This window comes from Malurus melanocephalus, unplaced genomic scaffold (genome assembly GCF_030028575.1).
Source record: "Malurus melanocephalus ecotype Western Australia unplaced genomic scaffold, MMel_1.1 scaffold_92, whole genome shotgun sequence".
In the NCBI taxonomy this organism is placed as follows: domain Eukaryota; kingdom Metazoa; phylum Chordata; class Aves; order Passeriformes; family Maluridae; genus Malurus; species Malurus melanocephalus.
In genome coordinates, this window is record NW_026623324.1 from 2,338,889 (window position 1) to 2,357,902 (window position 19,014).

The 19,014-nt window shown below is 38.0% G+C and overlaps 1 protein-coding gene across 5 annotated transcripts in view; it reads left to right on the forward strand.

Annotated features, from left to right (window-relative positions):
* GGPS1 (geranylgeranyl diphosphate synthase 1) overlaps positions 1 to 13,494 on the forward strand; it is a 20,077-nt gene extending 6,583 nt beyond the window's left edge. For 4 of the 5 annotated variants that reach the window (XM_057368461.1, XM_057368462.1, XM_057368463.1 and 1 more), the window contains 2 exons: positions 7,462 to 7,532; positions 10,989 to 13,494. In XM_057368461.1, coding sequence (XP_057224444.1) covers positions 7,462 to 7,532; positions 10,989 to 11,750 — 833 coding nt within the window. In that variant the 3' untranslated portion in view covers positions 11,751 to 13,494. The remainder of the gene's footprint in view (positions 1 to 7,461; positions 7,533 to 10,988) is intronic. The other variant, XM_057368465.1, reaches the window with a different exon arrangement.
* Positions 13,495 to 19,014: the final 5,520 nt, after the last annotated feature.

Here is a 19,014-nt window from a genome sequence, read left to right on the forward strand (position 1 = left end):
TATTATATTATATTATATTATATTATATTATATTATATTATATTATATTATATTATATTATATTATATTATATTATATTATATTATATTATATTAGTAATAATTCAAAATTATATCTGGCCAGGGTAGAATAACTTCTGTCTAGACAAGTAGCATTGTAAATCACAGGCAGAGTACTAAGTGGCTTTTGCACATTGCAACAAGACCTTTATGTCAGCAGGGTGGGTCCTCTGAGTCCTAATTCATTATACCTGTGTTTAGTGAATTTCATTATTAACTTCTACAAATATCCAGGATTTTTTTGCCAACATTCGTGATTTCATTTGACTTGGCAGTGAGCACTGAATTGAAAACTAAGGAAAGGAAAGAATTTGGCAGTTGCATGCCTTTTTTAAAGCCAGAAGGCTTGTTTCTCATTCCTCATGTGCATTCCTTTTGGCCKTGTTGAACTGAGTGGTGGTCTTTCTAGGGAACTACCTGGAGAATGAGTCTGTGAGAGCTTTCTAAGCCCTGGTCCTGAAGAAATTTGCTTTCCTCCAACACCATCTTTAAGTATACTTTTTGTTTGCTTAAATTATCTCATTAACTAAGGTGTGTTGTAACACCTCTGCATCTTTAGCTGCTAGTTATTTTTAGAACTATTGTAGGTACCAGCAAGGAAAGCTCAACTTCCTAGTAGCAAATAAGCAACAGGCAAAACRTACCCCAAAAATCTTCTATAGGCAAAAGTTTCTGATTAATAGCTCTTTAGTTAGCTTTCAATTTAAAAAGGGTATCTAGGATATACATTTAACCTTCCTACCTTGACTCCTGTGGCCCTAAATTCCTTTACTTTGTGAGTTCAACCCTAGTAACTTTATACTGGTGGCTTATGTAACATTATACTCCCTGGCAGTACRAGTGTTTTATATCATGTCCTACTAAAATATCATGAATCTGATAGTCCACTTTACCATGTTGACTTTTGTTAATTTTATTTATGTTTTGGGGAAGGTGAGAGAGAAGATACACTTCTTTCTATGCAGGAGTGGTGGTGTGATTCAAAAGGGAGAATATCTCTTAAACTAGGCATGTGAAAGTGGTGTACTGTGAGAAGCTTGTACTGAGTAACAGGTGAAGTAGAAAAGTTTCATAATCATAAATAARCCATGTTTACTGTATTTGAAACACTGAGTTTGCTTAAAGTGAGCAACRCCAAGTACAGACCAGCAGGAGCCAGTTACATGCATTAATCTGGAGTCAGTATGAGTACCAGTGCTTGGTAAGGGTGGAAAAAAATGGGCATTTGGATGCTGTTCCTACCTAGACTGGAGCGCAAATGAGCTAATCCAACAAGCTCTTGCTGAAAGATGCTGTTTCATTCTATTCTCTATGCTTCTGGCAGTGTTCTCTGGCTGCTTAACTTGTGTCAGTTCTCAGCTTGCTAATCRAATTATTAGGTAGTATCAATCACCTAACCTGTTAAAAACTTGCCTGGTTAATCTCTTGTCTTGTTACTGAGCTGGCACAAGGGTAGGGACAAGGAGCTGTATCTCTTGGATCAGTTTGAGCTCTGAGGGGCTTTGCAGAAAGCTTGGCTGAGTGTCAAATATGTACACTATGGCCCTACAGTAGTCCAGTTCCTTATCTTATAAGACTAGTTAARCTCTCCAAGCAATTTAGTAGTCTGTGGTTGAATGAATTTAGATAGGTATCAAACTTTGTTTCCATAAAAAGGGATTATGTAACAGTATTAAGATTGGTAGCAGGGGACAGAAGGTACCTGCTAATGTTGTCAATAGTGTAAGTACACAATTTTTTGTAACTGCTAAGGATTAACTGTGAGAAGTTGATTATTCTGCTTCCCTTTACTGAGATAAGACTTTAAATGGGAAGTTTGAGGGTAAGCTACTAGACTTAAGGTATTCTTACTATGGTGCTATTTTAACTGCTAGTATGGTAATTAATGTTTGGTATGATAATTAATGTTTATTCCTTCTCAACCAGAAATTATTGCTTGGGAGAAAAATGTAGATTCTGAAACAGTAACTTTTCTTGTAGAAGTTCATTGTAGTGGAACATTGCCATACTAGTTTTTAGTGATGTTCTGCTTAATTTAATTTCAGTCATTTAGTCTCAAAGTGCAAGATTGACTTTCGCAGATTCTGTATTGTGGTTCATCTCAAAAATTACATTATTCACAGACATGGTGAATCTTTGGTTTTTGAGAGTCTGAGTTAACAGCAGTACCTGATTTTGCAGCATGAAGGAGTATATGGAATTTCAGTTGCTGTAAAACTGGGTTGGTTAACAGCTTGCTATTGAAAGGGATAGATTCTGATCCCATTCTTGACTGTGCATCTTCCCATTCGGATCCTTCTGGTCTTGGGTGCAGTCTTTCCWGGGCTTGTTCAGCAAGCTAAACAATCAAGAGTGGCTTTGTTGTTCAGCTTTTTCTCCTGGGCTGTTGCACTTGACTAGCCTGGTGGAGGAGTTAAGCACCACAAGGCGTAATCCCTACTACTGTCACAAATAGACTTGGCACATCAGAGGCCTCAACTTGGGCCAAGTTCCTGAGGGAGCCTGCAGCTCTCTAGATTCTGAGCTGCAGGGATGCCTGGAGACACCCATTGGCCAGAAGCAATGAGTCCCTTCTCCTAAAGGTGGGTAGTGGTGGAAAATGGGGGTAGAAATAGTCTGTGTATATCTAGGTTGGGAGATGGGTACTCCTGCAGTGGTGATGGCTGATGGCTTCTGAGAGTAGGAGAGTGATTCCTGTTCCTTGAGCAGATGTGCAATTGCCAAATAGGTTTCGTGCACTGAGAGAAGATACATGGCTGGTAGCTCCTTATAGGTCTTTTACAATCTAAATGATTCTATGGTTTTGTACAACTTAAGTATCAGAACAGCACCTGGGGCAGCAGCAAGTGATAGGAGTGGAGTGGACTTCTGTCAGAGATAGAGGCCTCCACTTGTGRTTGTTTTAGGAAGGTTTGTTGCTTCTGGATACCTCTGATGGAGATGTGATAAAAGGATTGGCAGRGTGTGTTTCAGAACCTTTAAAATTATTAACGTTGCAGCTCTTCTACTTGAGCACTAATGGATGTAATAAGGGGGTGCCTGAAGCTTATCAAGCAAGACTATGTGGCTTTTGGAATGAGGGCCAAGGGCACAGGATGCCAGGTGGGTCTTCTCTATGGTCATCAACCACCTTCTCACCATCAGGAGGAATAAACAGATATTGCCTGTCAACAGTTGTATAGCTCATACTGATAGCAGAGCTTTGGCTCTTATGGCTTTGAGACTGCCTTTGTAGAGCAAGGACTACCAAGAGGAGATAGCATCTACCTATCCAAGCCAGGGCACAAGCAGAAATGACAGTAAAAGAAAAGAGTGCTGCAATGGATAGACATGGACTGCCTAGGAAGGCAGTCTGGGACAGCAAGGAATGAGAGTTGCATTTTATGTGGAAGAGCAGTTGAATTGCATGTATTTGTACCTTCAGTCAGATGAGCCTGTTGAGAGCTTGTGGGCTAAGACTGGAGGGCAGATCAATAGGGGTGACACTATAGTGGGTGCTTGCTACAGACCCCCTGAGCAGGAAGAAACAGATGAGGCTTTCAGACATCTGCAARATGCTTCACTCTTACAGGCTCTGATTCTTATGGGGGACTTCAGTTACCTCACAGTGTGGTATAAGAAGCATCACCGCAGGAAACAGGCAATCCAGAAAGTTTCTGGAATGAACTGGTGACCTCTTGCTAACAAAGGTGATCAAGGAGCTGATGAAGGAAGGCATTATGACGGACTTCCACTTAAAAAAAAGAAAAAAAAAAAGGAAGAGTTGATTAGGGCATTTAAGACTGGAGGCAACCTTAGTTGCAGTGACCATGGGATAGTGGCATTCAGAAGAAGAAGGAACAAGGCAAAAATTAGCATCACAACCCTGGACTGGTTAACCCTGTTTTGAAGAGGGGAATTATGCTAGAGAATTCTGTCAGTGACCTTAATCAGTCACAAGTGGCTGCCCAGGTTAAAAGTGTATGTGCATGCACTCCGCTTGTCTTCCTGCAGTTCACTTACACTRTTTGTAGTGTTCTTGTAGCTGCTTGGAGAGGTCTGCTTGGGGACTTTATCCATGTAGTTTTAATCCATCAGAGGATGCAGCTAAACGTGCAAGTGTACAATACTGCTGAGGTAATATAGGAGCTTCCTTCCTCCAGAAGGTCAATGTCCCCTTCTTCGGTCCTTAGCATCTGCTGCTCACCCTGTACTGATTGAGGCAGATCCACTGCATAAGCTGACTCAATACATAAAGCTGGCAGAAAGCTAACCTAGCAAAAAGCTGAGTACTCTGCTGGGCTAATGAGTTGAATTAGCTCTAATGGGGGCTAGGTTAATTGTCTCTCTGCTCTTTCCCATGCTGCTCTAGCTCTTTCATGTACCGTCTCTGTAAGTGGGGTGCTACCTTAAGGGCATAATTTGTGGTTACTTTAATACAGCAAGAGTGAAGCATTACTAACCAGGAGCCTGTCCGGAATGGAGGTCTGTAGTTTTTGGGTCTGCACCCTGTCACAAAAACAAGTATGTATATAGAGAGTTAATTGGCTGGGGTTTTTTTTTGTTTTGGTTTTTTTTTTTTTGTTTTTTGTTTTTTTTTTTTTTTTTTTTTTATTTAGATGAGAATCATCTCATCTGAAGAGATGGAGGGATTGTCCTCAATATAATATCTTTAATCTAACTTGTGATTTGTTTTAAGGATAAAACTTTAACATTCTTAGCTGCAGAAGGAATTTCTGACTATTTTTCCTCACCTTTTCCACCTAGGATTACTAAAGAGAAAGGCTTTTCGTGGTTGCTGTTTGATTTGGGTAATATTGGGATCCTAGGCAGATTAAACCGAATGCATTTAGCAGAGCATTGATAAAAGCTTGGTGCAGTAATGTCTATTATTATRGCTCTATACAGTAGGTAGAGCTTCTAATTTTGGATGTTAGGCTTCTATTCTTCAATTTTACAATGGCTTSCTTAGGACAATTAGCAGAGCAGTGAAATGTGACAGTGAAGAAACTGGATAATTCTGRTAGTGCTCCTTTTAATTTTATCCTAGTGTCCCTGTATTGTTGTGTTGTCTAGTTTGGGGAGAGGAGGGGTGTGGCAAGAAGTGGATTCTGCATCTAGGCTTTAGAGACCAATATTAGAGGGGTTTGGTCTTTTGCCATCATATCATGGCTGCAGCATAAGTTGTGCATGCAGAAAATTTTGCCTTATACTGTCTCATACGCCAGGTAAGATTGACTTCAGAGCCAGATAAAATAGCACTTATGTAGCAATAATGTTCCTTTAAAAGACAAGGGAGTCTGCACCTATAAAAAGAAAGAAAARAGCTTCACTATACAAGTAGTGTTCTTTCCTTGAATAGTCACTGTCTAGGAAGCCTTGCTAGTCAGGGTAGACAAGTCTAACAATTCAAATGCTGTCTGTACTAAGGAACTGAAGTGGCTTAATCCTTTGTGCATGTTACTAATCCTTTTAGAGTGCGTGCTAGTAATCGAGTTCCTCATGATGAAGTAATGCTTGTTGCTGAACGTCCAGCATTCTTCAAGTGTATTTTCTAGGAAACACATTCAGAAAAACGGAATTAGCTGCCTATTATTAAAAAAAAAGTACGTATTGTCTGTATCCAAGTAATTTAAAAGAGAATAAACAACTACAGATAAGGTACAGTTCCTTAATGTAATATTATCACTGATTGGTTTTCTTTATGAATGTAGAGAAATACTTGTTAATCCTTAACTGGTAAGCCATACAGTTTGGCAGAAGTTTGTAACAGTTATTTGCAAGGAGAGACAAAACAATCATTCCCTTCTGCGGAAAGCTATTAGTGTTCAAAACTGAGCAGAGGAAACAAAAATGGAGAAAACAAGCCAATGACAGTGTATATCCAGGTAAGAATACCTGCCCACATATGGCAGAAGCAGAGGACAGAGCTACTGGGGGCAAAAAGAGGACCATTTTGTTTCTCTCATCTAGTGAAAACCAAAAGATGGTAGTGACAGGAAGCAGTGTAAGTCATTGAGAACTGAGACAAAAATTGCAGACCTGTGATCCAGAGAGGAAGGCTAGCACATTTGCTACAGAGCCCAGCCCAAAAAGCTGGCATTTGGTTTACCTGATGGTGACTTAATTAGAAGGGGAAAAATTCTTAGTCCAGTTCCTCTAGGGTCTATCATTGCAAGTGAATGAACCCATTTTTATTATTCTGTTCTGTAWATGCTGGATACACAGTAATAGAGAAGCCTTAGGGAGAGATTCAAATGTTGACATTTCTTTGATGCTGTGGGCAAAATGGAATTATCAACATAAGGACTAGTATTGCAGAATATCTCAGTTATGTCTCAGTAGATCTTGAGACAAGTAATATGGGTTTCATGGGTATCTATGTTGCACTGCTTTGAAGTTTATTTAAAGTTTTTTCCAAAGGCTTGTTTATGTAAGCTATATATGCAGAGCTGTTTTTGTAAACCTGTCTTGCGGTTATTCCAAGATCTTTTACATAGCTGAGCTTCTCAGAGTTCAGGGAAGAATTGTCCCAATGTGCATAGRGGATGAGTTTATTTCATATTGAACATGATTAGATGCTCAATAGATATTTGTACATGAAAACTAGCAAATTACTAAAGAAAGCAGGCATCAATAATGTATAGGCAAAAGGTTAACTTCTATTGAAATTCATGTTGTCATGTAGAAAGTGTCTGGATTGAATTCAACTTCTTGTTTTAGTACTAAACTTGGTCATTTGATGTTGTCTTTCATTCCTATGAAACAGGGTGACTGCCTGGCTCCAGCTAAGTAGGTTTAACCAAAGCAGACCAAATCCTATTATTTGTAGGGAGATTTCTCAGGTATAAGATAAATATCTGAATTCTTGGAAAGTTCTGTTCTGTTCAGATTTCTGTTTAGAATTGTTTAGTAAGTATGTGAAATGTCACTTTCCTGTTTTACAGATTTACAGTAGCAAGTGAAGAATACTACAGGAGAAAGACCTAAAAATTGAGAGAAATAAATATTCAATAAATACCCATACTTTAAACTAATAATGAATCATAATTGAAGCTTTTTAAACAAAACGAACATGTCTTACAAACTAGGGCTTATCTTCAGAAGTGACAAGCTGATCTGTGCAGGCTACCAACGTATTTAGGATCCCTTACTAATTAAATAGTGAAAACTAAATATAGTAAGCTGTAAATATGTTGTTTACATACTCCTGTGAAGTGTTTAAAACTGAAACTGCTGCTAATTTATGTTTATTCAATGAAGAAACAAACCATACACTGATATATATTTTCCACTTTGGTGTCATCAAACTGATCAGTTTTTTTAATCGGGTCTCAAATCAGCTTAGTTGTTAAGACAAACTGTTGTCTCTAATAATGAACTTTTTTTATTTTTATAAATGCCTATGATATTTTTATTGTAGGTAAGCAAGTGAGAACCAAACTGTCACAGGCCTTTAATCACTGGCTCAATGTTCCGGAAGATAAAATACAGGTACTGGCTAATGATTTTTAAAAGGTTGTTATCTTTCTTCCATGACTACTAATAACAGATGATTCTCTTACATAGCATAAATTATCASGAATCTTAAATGCATTAATTTCTGAGTATAAAGTAAACTTTCAGGAAAACTACTTCAGTGTAAAGCTTTTACTGTGATGCTATGCTAAAGAAATTACTTCCATACCTTATGTAGAATAGTTACTTCTTTCCAAGTATATTCAGCTTTTGAAGTTGTAGATAAGCAGCTATCATTGTTACCCACTTAACTCAGTTATTAACAAAGTTTTTAATGACTTACAAAAGAAGCTAGACAGATACCTTGTAAACTTCATAAATATAGTGGTTGAAAATAAAATCTTAAGATTTTGATACAAGAATATCAAAGACAGCCATTAAGTCAAGTTTACAAAACTAAAACTGAGACRGGTATATCATATAGTCTACAGTCCTTACTTTCTAATGAGAAGCCATAACTAGGAATTCTCATTCCCTTTTGCATTTCTCATGGATTAMGTATGCAAGATGCAAAGCTGTGTATTTGAACACTGTGGCTTGTCAAGTGAAAAACTGTCCTATTTTTAGGTTAGACTGCAATTTTGCTAAACTTTTGCATATAGAATGTGCAAAATATTTTCTGTCCAAGACAAACTAAGGAATTAAAATAATCGGTTGTGGCTTTTGACACCCAGCTGGTCCTTTGTTAAATTCCATTAACGGTTGGAAGAAGTATCTTTAGAGTTTGTGAAGGAGTAATTTTTAGGGTGGCTTAAGTGACACTTCATAGCTCTCAAGTAGCAAAGATATTTAAGTAGTTTAAGAGGCTGCATTTCATTATCTACGAACTCTTCTGTTTTTCAACCTGTGTAACTCTCTAGTAAAATTGATTCTGTCTTTCCGCTAGACACATCCTTTGTGCTCAGACAAATATCCAAATAAAACATACAGCAACCTTTGTATTAAATGGATGGGTTTAATCTAATGTCATAGATCAGAATTCAGATTGGAAGAAGCCTCTGGAAGTTATCTGGGACAATGCTGTGTTTAAAGCAGAGTTTGCTCTGCAGCTACTTTAGGCTTCTGGGAGCTTTGTTTAGTTTTGAAAATCTGGTGATGGAGTTTTTACAGCTTCCCAGGGCCTGTTTTCTCATTATAACTCTTTCATTATAACAAACCTTACCATTCTATTCAAGTGGGATTTTTTTATATTGGAATCTGACTGTTGCCTCCTGCCCTTTTGCTGAGCACCCATGACTATGTGGTCCATTTTGCTTAGTGCTAGAGTAAACTAAAGCTGCAGTGCCTCTGTGTGAACAGAAGTTACCAGTTCTGTAACTTTAAACTGATGATTATGTAACTGCTATTGAAAACTTAGACCCCTTATTTTGATAATCTTTATGAAGAAAACTAGTGCTTTCTCTCCTTTACTACTTGTTTTTAATGGGAGGAGAAAACAAGACCCTGTTATCTCTTACTCKTCATCCTGACCCAACTATCACAACTTCTGTGCGTTCTTGTACTTATTTTTATAATTAAAGATGGTTGAAGTCTGGAGGACCACCTCTGGTCATCTTTTTGACATCTCTCATAATCTTCTTAAGATGTCTCCTGTGTCTAACAGCCTAATTAATTTCCAGCTATTTGTATTTCTTTTATTAAAAATCTGAATTCTGCCACTCATTCTGGGATGTTTTTCGTACCTTAAATTGTTTGTGTAGTTTATTTATATTATACAAATGAGGCTACTGTTCCTTGATAGTTTATTTTAGTATRAACTACCACTGTGCCACCTTTTGCCCCAGCCAGGTGGTCTCTCCCCCCACACTTACTGAGTTTCTAGTTCCCAACTGGTGCCACACTGAAACACTTCAGTGTCTTCTGAGAAGACACTGAAATGGTCTAGCAAGAGTCAAGACCAGTGTTTTCATTTTTAAGGGCTACTTCCTGATGTTTTATGAACTAACTGTTGCCTGAACTGTTCCACTCCTTTCTTTCACCTTTGAAGCATTTTTGACACTGCCTTAAGTTGACAAGGGAACTTGATAGAAACACAGAGTCATGAAACACTGTTTCCATTTAATCTTAAAAGTATGGATGCTGCAAGAGGTACGAAACTGACAGTGTTATGATATAGGTTAGCAAGAGAAATACTAGAATAGGCTTATCCAATGAATTAAAAAATACACGGAGAAACTTTCCTGATAGTACTGAGAATGAGATAGTGGTTCAAAAGAATATTCAAACAAATAGGTGTGTAAAGTTGCCTTCAGTAATTTCTCTATCCTTCGATTTCATAAGTGCTTAAGTAGGTTGTTCTTGCAATCATATCTTGGAAAAGGTATTAARTTGCTGGGGTTTGAGTTTTAATCTTTGGGACAGTGTTCATTGAACATCAGGTGGCTTGGTGCTCAAGAAAATGCTTACAGCAAAGTCCTCATTTTGTCCTACAACACCCACCAAATAGGACCATACTAGTATGTTTTAGCAGTTGTTTTGATGAATGTTGACTGAATCCAATATTTGTAGCTAATGAGTATAATTGGTTCATTAGCTTTAAAATCATATCTTAATCAGATGGGTTTTGCAGTGAGTTTGTATAGTATGCAGTTTTACATGCTTGAATTTATTTCCATTTAAGCATGTGCTGAATATACCTGTTGCTTGCATGGCACTTGTGGAATAAAAGTAGTGTGCAGTGTGTAACAACTCTCTTTTTGTTGAATTGTTAAGGTTCCCTTCTATTCAAATGTAGTCAGCTACAAGCCTGATGTTGTGAATGGTTTATTGCACACCTCAGGTGGTGTATGATTTTGGTCCACCTAGTAACAAGCAGGAAGCTTCCCCAAAGAAATTGTAGCTGTTGTCTTTCTGCCAAGAATTTTCCAAAAGATGTTTCACAGGGAGTAGTCTTTTAAGAGCTCAGTACTGAATATAACCACACAAAGTGTGGGAAAAGAAAGATGAACTCTCTCTCCACTTGTCAAAACAAGGTTCACAAGATAAATGTGATAATGGATGATACCTGACACTCTCAAGAACTGACTTTGGGAGATTTCAGGTTAGTGAATCTAAACATTTCAAAACACTGTTTATTTTCTTTTCCCCTAGTCATGTTTCTAGTAACAGTTACTGCATGACTCCTAGACAGTGGCATGTTTTAGAACTGTAGCAGCAGTGAAGAGGGGCATGCAAGTGGAAGCACTTCAGGGAGTAAGTTAACTTTGAATCTGAAAACATTATACAGAAGACTCTRTGATCCAGGACTTACAGCAAACTGGATGATGAAGAGAACCATAAATCTGTACTAACAGTAAAAGTGAGTGTTGTAAAGAAGAAACGCAGTGATAGAGAATATAGTTCTTTAAAACAGTATCCATTTTAAATATAGTCTTGCAAAACTTGCAGTTAAATTACAGTGACAGACTTCATAATTTTCTTTTCTTGTGATAGGTTATCATTGAAGTGACGGAGATGTTGCACAATGCAAGCCTACTTGTGGATGATATTGAAGATAACTCAAAGCTACGACGGGGCTTTCCAGTGGCACATAGTATCTATGGAATTCCATCTGTAATCAACTGTGCTAATTATGTTTATTTTCTTGGCTTAGAGAAGGTTTTAACCCTTGATCATCCAGATGCTGTTAAAGTTTTTACCCGTCAACTTTTGGAACTCCATAAAGGTCAAGGCTTGGATATTTACTGGAGGGATACTTACACCTGTCCTACGGAGGCTGAATATAAAGCTATGGTTCTGCAAAAGACAGGTGGTCTCTTTGGATTAGCTGTAGGCCTCATGCAGCTGTTCTCAAATTATGAAAAAGACTTAAAGCCACTTCTTAACACACTTGGTCTCTTCTTCCAAATAAGAGATGACTATGCCAACTTGCACTCCAAAGAATATAGTGAGAACAAGAGTTTTTGTGAAGACTTAACTGAGGGAAAGTTCTCATTCCCAACCATTCATGCAATTTGGTCAAGACCTGAAAGTACTCAGGTGCAAAACATTTTACGTCAAAGGACAGAGAATATAGATATAAAAAAGTACTGTGTACATTACCTTGAAAATGTTGGTTCCTTTGAGTACACTCGGAATACATTGAAAGAGCTTGAATCTGAAGCCTATAAACAAATAGAATCACTTGGGGGAAACCCTGAGCTTGTAGCACTAGTTCAACAGCTGAGCAAAATGTTCAAAGAGACCGAAAATTAAAAAATTAACTTCTGGGTGTGGATTAAAACTCCCTTTAAAATGGGAAGATAACCAGATGGAGAAGTGTGATAATCAGTCTTATGTAAAACTCTCTTGTAGCCATGTTTCAGAAATKACTGTTAAAAATAACTTGTCATTGAGTTTTGGAATACATACCCTATTATCTCTGAAGTCTTAACTGTAGCTACTTACAGTTGGTTTTGTTAAAGCAGATGTACTGGAACTGAAACAAGTTTTGACTCTAAGTGTAATAATCTTTACACAACCATAGGCATTATTTCATACCTAAAACTCTTGTGCCCCTAACCAGGCTATGACAGGTTTCTGGTTGAAATTCTGTGTTAAGTTAAATCAGGTTGACATGTGAGTAGTGTGCATTTTAAACAATGCTTCTATAAACCAAAATATGTGTTAAAAACCAAAAGAAGATACTTGCAACCACAATACACATATAATTGTTGCGTGATGTTTGTAAGTTTAACTTGTGAAGATCAGGTGGGTCAGCTTACTATGTTCTAGAGTGAATATCCTATCCAGCTTCAGGGATATTTTCAGGGGAATGGGAATTACAGAAGATAGTATTTTATATGCAAATAAGACTTGCTTAGTCTGAGATTGGGACTTTGTAAAGATTTTGAAGTACCTCAGAAAAGATTTCATCACATTGACAAAGTGTGAATTTGCTGCTGATTCCAGCTCTTTAGTAAATAATACTGCTCACCTGGTTTTAGATTTTGAAACTGTAGAACATTCTGTAGCCAGAAACTTGGATCTGTGCATTAGAGTTCATATATGTAACTGTAAATAGCAACATAATGAGCTACTATTGTGAATGGAAAGGTATTCACGCCAGGTAACTTTAGGACGTCATAATTGGCGCAGGTCTCTTTAATCTCTGCTTATAATTGAGGGGCTTCTCCAAGACTTTATTTATAATTCATTCTTCATTCCTGTTATGAATTGCTTTCTGGAGGCATGTTATAGATCTCCCCAAAGAGACAAGAGCTGTATTTTTTTGTGAAAGTACAGTATCTTGTTTTACAAGCTACAGTACCACTTCAGTTTTGTTAATTGTTTATATAGAGCTTTAAAATTATAGATATACCAAAATAGAACTGGGACTAAGAGCAGAATTTAGGGGTGAGACTGATAACTAATTAAGGTTCTCTGCTTATATATATATATATATATATATATATATATAAAGAAAAAGGTTAATAAAATGTAAGCAGATACATTTGGTTTTTTCTTGGCTGGGCTGGCTTTAATCAGGTTCAGTTCCCTTTGTGTTCACAGCTGTATTAAGCTTTGCTTTGGGGTAGCAAGGTAATGATTTGGATCAAATGTAGGACTGGTGCTATAAGCTGTGGTGTTAGCTCAAGCATAGTCGGAAATGGACAGAGGTACTTGGCTTCTGATGGCTAAAGGATAGTTTTATGCTGATGTTTGTTCATGTACTGTACCTGGAAAACAGGGAGGGCTATGCTCTCAACCCACTGAGAAAACTAACTGAAAAAGGTTGCTGTGATATCTTCCGTTCACAGCCTTAATATCCTTCTGAAGGTGATCAAACATGACAAAATTGACGATGACTGCTTTCAGTCAGAAATATTATGTGGTTATGGATGATAGCCTATCCCTTTTATCTGCATGCTGAGGAGAAATCTTTGATTAGGCACAGTTCACTGAATGACCTGATTGCCAGGACTGAATAGCTTAAAGTTGGTGAAAGGTGTCTTTAATGTTAATGAAAAAGAATTGTAATTCCTTTTTCATAACTGGCAGTGCTTAGCAAGCCTGTAAATTTTTAATGTGTTATGTGAAAATACTGTCTCCGGCAAATTACATTTATTTTGTGCCATGTCTTGGGAGTTTCTAAGCACTGTTGCAGTTAATGCTGAATGGGGGAAAGCACTGAAAAGATTACTGTTGTCAAGAGAATCTCCTAGTCTTACTGTGAAATGTATCCTTGTGCTTGTTAGGATATTGTAACTGCAACACAATGCAAAGTGCTCTTAGTGCCATTTCATTTCTGTTCAGTTGCTGGATGTAAACTGTTTGGTGTAATCAAACTTTCATAATGAGGTAGCTTTTTTATTTTTTGTATAAYGCTTTTCTACCATCTGAAATTTCTGCTATGTCATTGCTTCTTTGTTTCATTCTGGCAATTCACCCCGCTATTTATTCTAATTCCACATCTCGTAGAATGTGCCTTCATTGACTTAGGAGTAAGTACATGGATATTTTCCAGTTGCAGGCCATTTAAACCACAAATAAGTACGAAGGGAAAAGCTGGTCCAGCTTTCTTTTCCCAGGGTACAAGACCACACAGCTCTGTCTTACTCTTCTGCCTTCGAGGCCTTTGATACCAGTATTCAAAGCATACCCTGAAGGTCTATCTGAAAAGGCCCAGAAGCAGCACATTGTTGCTCTTCACTTTGGTTAGGAAAAACAGGATTGGGAGAGCTTTTCTTGATGTATTCAGGAGTTGGAAGAGGTTGGGATAATTCCCCTTGATCTGTTAAGCTGGTGGAGCATCTTTAAGTACTAAATGTCTGTAGTACCAATGTCCCTTAGTCAAGGTCGATTTATATTCAGTGCCATAAAATGAGTCTGCATTCTCATCATTATTCTCCAATGTTATCACTGGTACAAGCTCCTGAGGTTAAACAATGTTAGGAAAAACCTTTCTTTAAAGCAGCATAGGAGTCCTTGTGGCTGCAGAATTAGTTTTGTTGTGTAAGTGTCCCTCTCTGTTGCTATGCCTCCCGCAACACAGGGAGTAGGGATTTTTCCTGATCTTCATAAGATATGCACTTTTGTAGAAAGGAAATCTAAGTTACAAGTGGAGCTGCCCATGGGGAAAAAAAAGGGGTGYTGGTTTCAATGTCAGCCCCTTTGAGCCAGAATTGTTCCACTTATCTTCTTACCATTGCCAACAGCTTCTACTTTCATCAGGTTATCACTGCATTTCTTGGGGATTTAGTTCTTGCAGTCCACATTAAGAGAAATGCAGATACTCATCAGTCTGGAGCATTTCCCCCTACCTCAGTCTGTTTTCTGATTGTRTGCTTGCTTGGATGTAAACGAATGCTGTCACCTGTCTTAGAGTAGCCAGCCATTGGATGGGACGTCTGTRTCTTTGATTTTTCAAAGGCTGATCTTGTCCCTATCAATTATGATGAAAATTGTATCATTTCAAGACCTTCCTGAGGAGATACTTTCTCCTCTGCCTTTGAACTCAGACTGTTCAGGTCCCCACTAAGAGCAACTTTGTATGTATCAGCCAGTTGTTGATACAAAAAAAACTAAAAATGTTTATGGGAAAGTAACTGTTGTCATTTCTTTATGCTTCTGCTTTTTTGTTGATTTTGCTAATCTGGCTGCATATGCTATGGAAAYTTCCTATATTAACAACTGCTTTCCTCAGTTATTGTTAAAATATTAAAAGGTATAAAAACATGGAATTTGGGGGGTTTGTGAGAGAGTTTGCATTTCTCGTGTAAAACTGGTTTGAACTTTAATATGCCTTTACCACCGAATTGGGCCAGGCTTTTATTCACATTGAAGAGCTGTATGGGCTTCTGTTGCTCTTCTTTGTCCTGTCTTAATAATTTTAAATTTCAGGTTTGTTGTTTACCATGTTYTTTGTATTATTTGCTCAGTGCTTCCACCGTAATTCTTCTTTCAGCTATATTTCTATTCTGCTGTTAATATCCTACCACACATAATACCATCAAGCTCATTTTTTGATCCTGGATAAACATAATGGTCTCAGTCTACTTTTGAAATGTTGAATCTTGGCTCATCATATGCCTTCACAAAAGTAATTCAAGATTTTCTGCAATCTTGAAATGCCCGATTTTTTTTTTTTTTCCAGGAAGCTAAAGCCTGTAACATTTTATATTACCATAAATTATTTTTGTCTCATGTATCTTAAGCTACTTTCCTTGTCCTACCTGTTTGCTTTCAAGACCCATTTTGCTTTGCTGGTAAYGCCTGTTAGGCCTTTTTATGAATGAAGTTAACTGAGGAAGAGAAGTTAAATTTTTTTTGGATTAATGAATTATCCCACTCAGCAAGAGCCTGATGAATGTCAGAGCTGGCAGGTGGACAAAGGGTAAGACAAGGATTTGAGAGAATAAGAAAATTATTTTTTTCTTCCTGAGGCTGCCTCATGTACCATCACCTTGTTTTACAGAATTTACTTGATTTTGTTAGGGAAGGCTGAAATGTGTGATTAGTTTGAGCTTCCCTTCTTGCTTTCAAATACTGTGAGAGATACTTAAGTTAAAAATTATTTATTCTGATAGTTATTTATGTAACTTGCATAATACAGCTAAAGATTTTGATTAAAGGCACAGATAAAACAGTACATTGTTTCATTACTGTATTTTTCTTTCTCTTAATAATGTTTCTGTTTTTGAAGTCAGGGCAACATAATCTGCCATGTGCTTATTTGAGTTGATTGCTACCTCCGATTAACATCCTTCTCGAATAACTTTTATCATAGCTAAGCATCAGTGTTCATCTTTTCTGCAGCATTATTGTAAAATTACTTCAGAGGCATCTTGTGAGGTGTGGCTAGGAATAATCCATGATTTGTTAATTCACTTCAAATCAAGCATATTGTCTGCAAAACTTCTGATAAAGGTGCGGGTTAAACCACTCTGACTCTGATAGTGTTCCTCACCCGTGTACCCTGTAGAACAGTAAGTTCTCAGTTAAATTACTGAGAAAGTATTTACTGATTATCTCCATTTAGATAGAGAACATGGGAGGTACCCCAGGAAGGCCTAATGTGGCACTTCAAGGGAAAGCACTACAAAACCTGACATGAATTTGTGTAGAAGACTAACCCTGCGGTGAAGGGAAATCATAAATTATTTTCTCCTTTTGAACTCCAGGAAAATACTCATTTGTATATGAATTACATGCTCACAGTTAAGCAGCTACATCATCTCTTGACCACAGTAATTAATTTTTCACTCTCTTCATAATGTTTCAGTTGCTCTTTCTAGAGCATGTAGTGTAAGTTACTTAATCACTCAGTAATTACTGGAGTCTGTAAAATGGCAAATGCATACCTTTTTAAATATATTTTGAAATATATAAAAACTGTCCTGTTTTCTTGCAATCTGTCTTACTCTGCAAAGAAATCCTGCTGGCTGAGGAAGGCATAACCTATCACTGACTGAAGTTATTAAACCCACTGAAGTTATTAAACCCATTAGGCTAATACTAAAGCCTGTGTGAACAGACTGGAGAGGAAAAAAAGGTTTGCAAGGAAAAAGAAACCAAAGTTCTTTCAAAATATAATTTCCTGTAATTGCTGAGTTAGTACATGAAGGATGAGACTAATTCCAACAGTTTTGCTGTGGTTTTAACTGAAGAACCTGTAGCTAACTGCTTTCTTTTTGGGAGTGGGATGGAATGTATAGGTCAAAGTAAAAGCGATAGAGAGGAATTGTCATTGCTATCAAAGAAATGTAAAAACTGTGCTATAAGCCTAACTTCTTATCTTGTATGCCAACCAACACGAATGTTCAATCAGTTCAGAAGYTAAATGGGTTTTTACTTCAGTGCTTATAAAATACTGAAGTTGTAACTTGAGGTAATGAGCTGAAAATGTTAAATTGGTCTAGTTGTTTCATTGGCATTGGGACTGTCCTGTTTCTTGTCAGAGCATGAACTATGGCTATTTGTTGATTACAACCTAAATAAGAAGAGAAAGGAAGATTAAACACTAAGTTATGCTATTCTCATTATCATTTTAGAAATACTAAATACATAAATTTGACAACATGTATGTAGATTCTGAGAATGGCTGGATTACCTGTCAAACTAGGGGATAAAACTGGGGCAGCTGGGGTCAGAAAGATCACCAAAAGTATTTTCTTATTTTCAGCGCCTTTCCTGACAGACTCCTGCACAAAGTAGAGCATGCTCTCAGCTTTGACCTTGGGAACAGTGGAGGAGTCAGAAGGGGAGAGCAAGAGGTCCTACCGCTCTCACTTGTACCACTACCCGTTGGCCCCAGCATTGTTTGAAACTGGAACAGATCGTTCCAAGAGTGCCCTCTGTGGGAGACGAGTGGCCTTAGGAACCCAGATGAGACAGCATCACCACCAAAGATGTAAAAGGAGGACCAGGGTATCTATTTTTTCACCCAATGCTATTAGTCGGCCTGAAATAACACATTATCTRTGGGAAAGGAGGACTGTGAGATAAAGTCACAGAGATCTTTGCAGGATTGTCTCTTTGGAGAGCAGCTGCTTTATGCAAGACRTAAAGCATACCCTTGAAGCCTGTTACTTGAAAATGCAAGCTATCAGCATGCTCAAGAATATACATATTATCCAGATTATTTTGATTGGAATGTACTAGTGTTGCCACTTACCTGTACCTGATTTCTGTAGTCACTATCACAGATTCAGAGTAAAGTGTACTAACATGCTGCCTGCCAAAAGAACAGACAGATTTAACATAATAGATGCAGAGGTATAGGACTGAAAGAGCTGATTCRTTACTGTCATGATTGTTCCAGTTTTGTGGTCCTAAAAATTCAGGTAATATAGTTTGAATTAACCTGTTACTGAACTATGAAACACAAGAGATGRACAAATGTAAAAAACATCACTAGGATACTGTGATTTTCACAGCCACAGATCTTGYCATACCTATCTATCAAACTGAGGAGCTCTTAATAAATTTCTGCTCTTTACCAACTGGTACTGGAACAGTCAGGTCTTTCATTTTTTGCTGTGCACATTAATCTATGCACAGTGGACACTTTGATTTTATTTTTTTCCATGTGTAAGTTGCATCCTCTAATTATTACAGCTCTTCTCTGGATCCTCTTTGGGGATATTTTTCCCTAATACTGAATGTTGAAATCAGTGCGGTAACAAATGTAGCAGGGTGCAGGGGAATACAACCKCTTGGGAGTTCTCCTGGCCCGGGAGTGCTCCGGGGGAGCTGTACTGCTCAGCCAGTCACTCACGTTCTCCCCAGCCGCTGCTCCCGGGAGAGCGCCCCAGCCTTGACTTAGGGACTGGGAACCGTCTCGTGCTCGGTGTCGGCTCACCGGCGCCACGGGGCTTTGCCCACAGCGCGCAGCTTTACTACACGGCAGCGCTTCCCCGGGGGACCGTCCCTCCCTCCCTCCCGACAGCCCGCCACGGGTGTGCGGTAGCTCCCAGGAAGGCAATTCTCGGGGACTCCCCGGCACGCGGGCGAGTGGCTTCCCGCCTTCTTCCCTCCC